Source organism: Cibotium barometz, chromosome 32, assembly GCF_041138505.1.
Source record: "Cibotium barometz isolate CiBa-2024 chromosome 32, ASM4113850v1, whole genome shotgun sequence".
NCBI classification, from domain to species: Eukaryota; Viridiplantae; Streptophyta; class Polypodiopsida; order Cyatheales; family Cibotiaceae; genus Cibotium; species Cibotium barometz.
The window spans coordinates 11,151,766-11,161,822 of NC_141077.1; the positions used below are offsets into that span (position 1 = coordinate 11,151,766).

The 10,057-nt window shown below is 38.4% G+C and overlaps 1 protein-coding gene across 1 annotated transcript; it reads left to right on the forward strand.

The window, feature by feature from the left end:
- Positions 1-4,675: 4,675 nt before the first annotated feature.
- On the forward strand, positions 4,676-6,025 carry LOC147619816 (microbial Terpene synthase-like protein 13). Its single transcript, XM_086772561.1, has one exon. The coding sequence runs from the start codon at positions 4,676-4,678 to the stop codon at positions 6,023-6,025; it is 1,350 nt and encodes a 449-aa protein (XP_086628687.1).
- Positions 6,026-10,057: the final 4,032 nt, after the last annotated feature.

Here is a 10,057-nt window from a genome sequence, read left to right on the forward strand (position 1 = left end):
AACCACTAAAAAGAATAAAGAAAAAGTAGGATTTCTAGCTTACTTGAATTTCTGTGAGCTTTCCTTTGGCTTGATGATTTGTTGAGGGATCTACTCTTGTTTGCAACAAGAGTGGCCACCAATTCTTTTGAAGAGGGAAAGGTAAAAAACTAATGAATTATGGGGAGGAGTAGAGTAGCAGTGCATAAAACACTATTAAGCTTCTACAAAGGGGGAGGCTTCTATTTATAGGAAAAAGTGAGCTTCTAACCAAGCAAACTGATTCTAGAATTTTCCAGATCAGTCTGGTCAATTTTTGACCATTTTTGGGTCAGTTTAGCTTACTTTTTGGAACTAGACTTGAATTAGGAGAGAGGAGAGATAAAATATTTCAATATTTGAGAATTTAAAACTCCACCACACATATGAAATAGGCGCCTCCTTCATGAGGAAAAATCCACACTTTGAGGTGTCAAAAAATTATTTTTTTAGTATTTCTTTTGGTCCTTAGTCCACTCTTCATCTTATGTGAGTATTTACTCATTTTTCGAGGGGAATTAGATGGAGTTGTAACCTGATTGCACTGAAGGTAATCCAGTAATAAAATCCATACTCATACATTCCCACTTCATCTGGGGGATGTCTAATGGTGGATGTAAATTCCCAAGCATTTTTACTCTCTCAGCCTTGACTTTCTGAGACAGGCAGACATTGACGTACATGATTAAGTACATCCTTTTTTAGACCAGGCCAGAAGAAGGTTTTCTTCATAGACATGCAGGTTTTGATGAAACCTGGATGTCCTGCAACAATAAGGCTGTCATGGGCTTCATTCAGAATTTGACTTAGTTCCCTCATCATTGGGAATGCATAGCCTACAATTATAATACATAATTCCATCATCCAGGCTGTACCCTTGAACTCGGTTCAACTCCTGTGGAGTTTTGCTTTCCTGCATAAGTAGGGTAGCAATAGGACCAAAGAATCTATCCTGCATGATCTTCTCACTTGCTTCAATAATCAAAGGATTTGACACTACAGTAATTGTAAGCAAGGAGGCTTTTTTGCTGAAGGCATTTGCTACCACATTTTCTTTGCCTGGGCGGTACTTGATTTCAAAATCAAATTCCTACAGGGTCTGCATCCACCTTCTTTGGCGTATGTTGAGATTTTTCTGAGTGAAGATCCACTTTAAGCCATCAAAGTGAATCTTTGACCCAGTAGGTAATGTCTCCACAACTTCAGGGCATATACTATTGAAAGTGAATCTTTGACCTAGTAGGTAATGTCTCCACAACTTTAGGGCATATACTACTGAAAGTAGTTCTAGGTCGTGGATAACATAATTTCTCTCATGCGTTCTGAGTTTTTGGGATTCATAGGCCACTGCATGACCTTCCTGCATGAGTGCACCTCCGAGGGCAAAACCACTGGCATCAGTTACTACCTCAAAGGGTAGAGAGAAATCTGGCAACTTCAGAACGGGATTGGTTACCAAGGCGGTCTTTAGCTTATCAAAAGCACTCTGGCACCTGGCAGACCATTGAAACGGGATATTCTTCTTGAGAAGATTAGTCAGGAGGGAAGCTATGAGAGCATACTTTGGTATAAAAATTATATACCAACCAGTCAATCCCAAGAATCCTCTGACTTCTTTCACTGTCTTTGGTTCAAGCCAATTTATGACTACTTGGACTTTTGCGGAATCTGGAGAAATTCCATCTTTGGATACCAGAAAGCCCAAGTATTCAACATGGTCGGCAGAGAAAGTGCATTTGATCTTTTTTGCAAAGAGTTGGTGCTTCCTTAGAATCTCAAGAACTTTTCTGACATGAGCTTCATGGTCAGCTACATTCTTTGAGTAAATCAGAATATCATCAAAGAAAACAAGAACAAAATCATCCAAGTATTCTCTGAGAATGTTCTGCATTAGGCAATTGAATGTAGCTGGGGCATTTGTCAATCCAAACAGCATGACAGTGAATTCATAATGCCCATACCGAGTATTGATGGGATATCTTGCTCATCATTAATCCTGATTTGATAATACCTTGATTTGAGATCTATCTTTGTGACGATCTGGGCTCCACTTACCCTGTCCAGAAGCTCATCAATTCTAGGGATAGGATACTTATTCTTAACTGTCAGAGCTGATTGAGGCCTCTGTAGTCCACACAGAGTCTTAGCGTTCCATCTTTCTTTTTCTGAAAGAGAACTAGTGCACCCCAAGGTAAAACACTGGGTCTTACAAACCCTTGTTCTAACAGTTGTCTAAGCTGTTCCTTGAGTTTGAGGGCTTCAAGAACTGGCATTTTGTACGTACGCAGGGCTACTGGTGGCTGAGCTTCGGGGGTCAATTCTATCACATGATCTACTTCCCGATTAGGCTTACCCTGCTACTCAGCTGGAGTATGGATGACTGAGAATTGGCGATTTGGCCCTTGGTTTTCAATTGCTGCATAAATCTATCCTCTTCCACTACTTCTGCTATTGTGACTGCTCTGGCTGCTGCAGTCTGAGGTGAAACTCTTTCTCTTTGGTTGTCTCAGTTCTGGGAAGGAGTTCTGAGGCTACTCTGGACAGAGGCAGATGGCTGAGCTGGATTTCTCCTGGGATTGCCTTGATTTTGACGAGATTGACTGATAGGAAGGGGCTGGTCTCTGCACTCTCGGTCCTTGACTTCCTTGTCCCCTTGACATGGCAGGAGTCGCAGTCTTTCAGCTGGTGACCAAAACCATGACATCCAAAACATCGGTTCTCACTTCTGAGCTCATCCCTCTGAATCGTTGAAAGAGGTGGGGCTCCTGAGAAAGTGTTCTGTGGGAAGGGTCTTCCTTCACTTCTGAATCTCCCAGTATCCTGATTCTGATTTGGGCCTTGCTGTCTCTTTGGGGGAGGAAAGTTTGTACTTCCCAGGGTTTGGAATCTTTTAAAGTTAGAGGGTGCAGGCTTTGGTGGGACCTTAACAACAAAGGCTTTGGCAAAGTCCTTTGCCATTTTTACAGCTTCGGCCACCATGGAGATAGGTTTGGCATTCTTTACTAAGGTGTCCAATGGCTTGTTCATTCCTGGAATGAATCTGGCCATCAGTTGCTCTTCATCCAATTGCGGGGAATATTTAAGGAGAAGGGCAAAAGCTTGATGGTACTCTTTAATTGTCCGACTATCCTGCTTTATTTCCAAGAACTCATTCATTTTAGTTTCAAGGAAGCCCGGAGGACAAAATCTCTTTCAAAAGGTAAGCTTTAAGATCGGTCCAGGTCTGGGTATTTCGGTCGAGACGGTTAGTCTCGCAATGATTCCTCCAAGCGACCTTGGCCGTTTCTACAATCTTTAACCTGGCGAGAGCCATCTTGCTTCTCTCATTGTAGCCAATTACATCAAAGTATTCTTCCATAGCCTCAATCCACTTTTCCACTACTTCACCTAACTACTCCCCTTCACCCTTGAAGGGACCAAGTTGGGATCTATGCAGGGCTTTTCAAACATCTAGATCTAACTCTTCGTCATTGGTTAGAGGATCCGGTTGCCTTGCACGGGCCATGTGCCTCATGATTCTGACAAAACGAGATTTTTGTCAACTTAACTTTGACAACAGATTTATGATTATTTAATTTTTGTGATTTATTCTTTAAACAGATAATTATTTCATCATACTTCATGAAACAAGATTTACTTTGATAATTTTATTAATCATGAAAACAATTTGGAATTTTTTTACAAAACATCGTTTATCAAAAGTTTTCCATATATAATAGAGCATCACGGCTCCCAAAATCTCCGCCTCAATTGCGTACACATAAAGAAGCGAAACTGCGAAGGAGACATACCATGGTACACACGATTCATTACAGAAAGAGGTGCTGTAAGTCTACTTCTAGGGATAAAGCGGATAAGAAGTCTAAAACTTCGGCATGAAATTTTGAAGTTCCTGGGTGAATGATCAAAGAGTTGAACATACTAAACAAGCCCCAGCCTTATCAGAATCATGGCTAAGGAAATATTTTGCCTGAGCCTCTGACGCTGACTGGTACTGACATTAATACATCATCCTCCGAAGAACCACATATACCGACGTCGCTCAACAGGATCAGGAAAGTAAAGACTCTTAAAATGACATGCGAGTCTCACTCTGCTTACTCGGGTCGTAGCAGAGTTGATGAGGTGCTCGAATGCAAAGGCTATCATATATCTTGACTCTAGGAGAGTTTAGGAATGCCAGATAGATTTGGGGTATCCATCTATAAATTTCCAATTCAATTCATGAGTTTTCAATTTTTGAAGTTCATTCGACATAATATTAACAAGTGAAAATATTATTTCCCAGATTTACTTTAAAATTTTAAGCAATTTCTGTTGCTGTTACATAAATTTACAATAGTGCTCTGATACCAACTGTCCGGGAGGATCTTTTTTCATTCTTTAAAAAGTCCTAGGACCAAAAATGTCTAAGAAAACCTTTTCATTCTTGATGAGAAAGGCTAAGGTATATGGAGAAGTTTTTTTTCAAAAATACGTGTGGGGTTTCCAAAAATGGACAATGCACGGTGGTGTTTTCAAAGCATGGGACGCTCGCAATTATCGAAACCTTATTTGTCGCATATTCAATCAAACGTAAAATTAAATCCCATGCACAACAGTATATTATGATTCTTCTATTATCGTTCATAAATTTAGGTTGTGTTCATGAGCTTGGATGAAAAAGCAAGGCCGTGATCTTCACAGCTTAGCCAAAATGCTCCATTCCTCCCCGCCGCCATCATCATCAACTCCCCAAGAAGCCCATCGCTTCCCTAATAATTGCTGCAGCTTAATGCTCAACAAGCTCCTTACCCTTCCTCTGCAGCACGCAAACATCGTTTCTTTACGAGCTCCCAAATCCTGCCCTAATCTTCACCTAATCCAAAAACCCCAGGTCATTACGCAAAGCTTCGATAATTCTGATCATGAGCACCCGCTTGAGCCACCCGTGGATATTTTTAACTCTAATAAGTCTTCATTCTACATGCCACAGATCCACTGCCTTCTTGATCTTGGATTACATCGGGATTATGATGCGATTAAGAAGATTACTGATGCGTGGCTGATTGAGGCTGTAAAACCAGAGAATGAAGCTGCGAGGGAGTTCATGAGGCAGTGGAGGATACCCCTTCTGATGTGTTTGGCGACACCAGAGGGCAAGAAGGACAAGCTGGTGCTGGCTACCAAGGTTTTAGCTTGGATGTTTGTGGCAGACGATGTGCTAGATGACATGACAGAGCCACACGCTTACATGGGCATTTCGGATACAATGATCTGTGCAGTAATAGAAGGCCAGCTTAATGATCAATTAAGTAGCTTAATTAGGAGGAGCTCGGCAATGCAAGCCTTCTCAAATCTTTGGTTAGAGCTCGTCGCCGACATGCCGGCCATGCAAAGGCGTCGGTTTGCGAATAGCATGAAGGAGTTTTTCCGATCAGTTAGAGTGCTTAATGACCTTCGTAATTGTAACAGATCCCTCTCTCTACATGATTACATTAAGCTAAGAAGGATTAGTGCGGGGGTATACCCTTCTTTTATACTATCGGAGTACGCATTGGGTGCTGAGCAGGATGAGGAAACCTTGGAAAATAGCCTTATTAAGCAGCTAGAGGTGGCTGCGGTCGATCACATTGCATGGGTAAATGACTTGTTTTCTCTTAGGAAAGAGTATTTCAAAGGTGAATGGCATAATCTACCATCTCTCCTTTGCATCAAAGAAGACTGTCAAGTGCAAGAAGCCATTTTCAAGGCTTGTAGCATGGTTGAAGCAACAGAAAGGGAGTTTATAAGACTGCTTACACTTATTAAAGCTTCATCACATCTCATGGAAAAGCAAGGGCTTGCTAAATACATCAATACACTAGGCTTTTGGATGTCTGGTAATTTGCATTGGTCTTCTATTACTGCAAGGTATCATGGTCTGAACCAACTTCCTGGCCACCTTGCCCATGGTAATATGGTAACACTCCAGCCTTTACAAACCTCTATTTCACCTCCTCCTCCTAATGAAGAAGTAGATCTGTGAACCCTTTCACATTTCTTGGTAGGTATGAGAACACAATTCTTTTGTAGTTTGTAATGTGAAGATAGCAAAATTCTTCAATTAGCATGTTGGACTTTTCCAATTAGCATGTTATACTTTTCCAACATTCAGCATGCTTCAAACATTTGCAAAAGTCTAGGCTCACTTGAACTTCAATAACTTGAGATGTGCTTATACCTAGTTCTTCATCATTTTAATACCATTAAAACAAATGTGATTGTGAATGTATCTTTAGACTCCTTGATCACCAAACTTGGAGCCATAAGACTCAAGCTATGACCATAATAAAAACATATACTCTCAAGAGGTATTGCCTTAGTAATTAGCTTAACATTAGGCTAAATCCGAGTGTAGGTGAACATAATTTAGGGTCAATCAACACCTTTATAATTTTCTAGTAAGCCTTTACAAAAGGCTTATAATCGATTAGTCGTGTAGGTTAATATAAGAGTTTTCATCACTATTGTCTAGTCCCATACCTAGCTACTAGGCACCACCCTCTACCCGAATCACCTCGAGCTGCTTCCTTGTCCACCATCACACCAATCACGCAAGGAGCACACAAGGAACACACCCATTTTCGATCAAGTAGGGTCAAGGTCTCGAACATCCGCCTTGGTGTGATGCATCCCAAAGATTACATCCATAAACAGGCTTTGCAAGCTTCCATAAACAAACAACACATATATATCACATGAATATCATGTCTAAACTGATGTTTCAAGATATGATTTCAAGCAACATGTATCATATAACTGAGGCAGTGTAAACCATTGTACGTTCATCGACGAGACATCATAGCTCTCTAGTCGAAAATCAAAATAAGTCTCTCTAGCCACATGTATCATGATGGTGAGGTCTACTCAAGGCACTTTCTTTTCAACATTCTTGGGATCACACCCAGTCATTAGGAAAAATCTGGACTAAAAAAGGACCCTATAAGAAAGGAAATACCATATTAGATATTCTTGAAAAATTCCCATTCGTATTTGAAAAATGGGAATGGGATCAGGGTGAACCTATCCAAGATTTTGTCACAACCCCCTCATGGCATACCATTGGAAAGATATTTAAGAGTAGAATATAAATCTATAATCTTCAACAAATTTGGAATTAATATAATCAAGATATGGCCAAAACTATATTAAAAAGTTTATTCCCAAAGTGTGAGATTTTTTTCCAAATTATCTAATATTGTCTTAGTACTAAAAAAAGAATGGTCAAGCTAATGAGAGAGAGCTACGATTCAAGATCCATGTAACATGGATCTTTTTTAATCTTTTACACACCAACTTTGACAAGGTAAAGTTTCTCAAATAAAATATTGAGAGGTTTACATTAAAATATTAGGAAGTGGTTAGATGTGCTTTGTACTCTTGAGAACAAGGTGATTTGACTGTAATTCATTAAAAAAACCACCTTCTACTTTTCGTTTCTCCTCTTCTCACATTCCCTCTTTTTCTATCCCCCCTCCCCTCCCCCCCAACACTATGCCCTCTCTTTTTCCTACTCTTAATTCACCCATAGCTTTTGCTTTTCTCCTTCTTTTGTTAGGAAACATTTACACGTACATTTATAGGTCATTATTTGATTAGTCTTTTAGGATTCAAGTTACTGATAATGCGTGTTATTTTGTAGGTTTAAGCTTTTGTATTTTGAAGTTTTGGTGTTTAATTTTTTTTTTTGGAGTAGGTAATAAGTACTCTTCTTTATGTTTTTAATTAAGTTTAGACTTTAAATTTAGAGGTTAATCTGCCATATGTGTTTGTAGATTTTATTTAAAGTAAGTAATAAGTAGTCTTTAGGTTTTTTTTGGGGTCTACGGGTTCTACTTTTTCAGTAATCTTCTATGATGTTTGTCTTTATGTGGTTATTTTCTATATGTTTAAGGCTTTGCTTTATTTGTCAACATTTTCTTTAAAGAGCTATAAGGTAACAAATTTTACATTCTACATATTCTTTGATACTTAGTCTTATTAGCTATAAGATAATAATTTTACATGCTACATATTCTTTGATTCTTAGTCTTATTTTTAGTGTAACATAATTATAGGTATATTTTTTAAATATGGGAAACAAGCTTTAAATTATATTCCTTTTATACGTATAGATGCTAGAAAGATGAAAGATTATAAGTTCTATACATAGTATTGAGGTCCAAAAATAGAAGAGTTGATGATGAGGAAAGATGTATTTAAGGATTCATACAAAAAAATTGAATGGGTGTATGATTAATGTACCCCAGAAGCTAGGTTTTTTCCAAAGTTAATACAAAGGACTAAGGGATTGGATAAAGCATTAGAAAGGAGGAAGAATGGACTTTAGAGAAGTAGAAATAAGTACTGGTGGGATTATAATAATGGAGGTATTAATCCAACACGTGTATATGCACAAAAGAATCTCCCTACATCCAAATAATCAAATTATAAAGCACAAGCCTAATGGTAAGATTATAACTTTCTGATTAATTAGCACATTATTTTTATAAGAGAATGCTAGCTCCTTAGCATCACAACATATCTTTTTATATGATTCCTTGTACGTTGTTAAGTATACTTCCATCCTCCCCCATTGCCAGTGGCATTGTCAGTAAAAGCATCGATATAAGCATCTGGATAAGAAAGCATTGGTATATGCATCAAAATATATGTTGGTATAGTCATCGAAAAATATGTCGGTATATATGTTGGAATATACATGTCGACATTTATACTCATACTTATGCGACTCTATAATTTGTTTTTGGTAGAACGGGATAGACTCTACCAGCCCCAATCTATCCCATTCTGTTAGTGGTACCACAACAAGTACTTAGATTTAAAAAAGACTGAAGGAAAGGTGTTCATCAAAAGCAAAAGGTGTTCAAAAGCAAGACATACTTCTTCACACAAATATGATTATACTTATATTACTGCTCAAGAGCTTCAAATACATTGTTGTTATAAAATATTAGAGCCAAACTCTTATATAAAAAACATTTGCGAAAACAACCTATCTAATCATCATCACTCCCACCATATTCCCTACATAAATATGCAAACCATAAGTTACATGCTACCAAACTACGTTTTATAACCTTAATTTTAGTAATGAAATATACTTACATAGTTGATAACATGGGCCCAATTAATGCACTTATCTCTCTAGCTTCTAGAGCAATATAGATGTTTCATGCCTCCATGCATAGTCGTAATCATCTTGCATATAGGCGCATGACTAGATGAATATTTCTACACATTCATAGTTGATAATGGAGAACACTTATGGTATAAGATATGCATTAACACATGGAGTAAATGTGAGGGATTTATGAAGTATACACATAAGCGTGTCTGATGCCACCATTACCGAGACGAGAAGCCTCTAAACCTTTGTGATGCTCTTTATCTACCTCCACTTATATTTGTTGGGAGTGTTAACTTAGCCCTCATTACAAGAGAATGAGAGCATAGCCATGTTCACAATTGCGCACTAAACAAAGGAAATTTAGGATTTTAAATTTCCTTGGTGCGGCTATGCACTCGACTAGGGGCACACCACTGTAGTCGTGCACATAGCCACATGCATGGCTGCACCTATAGCCACACTGCAGTAGTCTAACAAAACAAATGGGAAAATAATGGGAGAGATGTGGAGACACATCTCTCCCATTCTGTTCTTGTTTTTTTGACATATATAAAACATTACAAATACAAAAAACAAATTGCAATTCACACACTGTATGAATAATACAATACTTGGCAAATGTCATTATATTGCATATTCTCCATCCCCCAAAAAATCCATAAGTTGATTGAGTCCAAAAAAGCCATATACAATTTAAAGAAAGCATAATAAAAATCTATGGAGTTAGGGGTTGCATCGAGGTCCTCATCTCACGCATTCCGATTATTTATTCTCGCTCCTTGTAGCTCCACCCTCTTCTCTTACATTTTCATTACTTCTTGCATGTACATGGGTACTATTTGTAGTAACATGACCCTAAAACACAATTGCACGTTTACAGTAACATGA

Excerpts from the sequence above, each read along its gene's own strand:
- LOC147619816 (XM_086772561.1), top strand. The coding sequence starts at position 4,676 with ATGAAAAAGCAAGGCCGTGATCTTCACAGCTTAGCCAAAATGCTCCAT.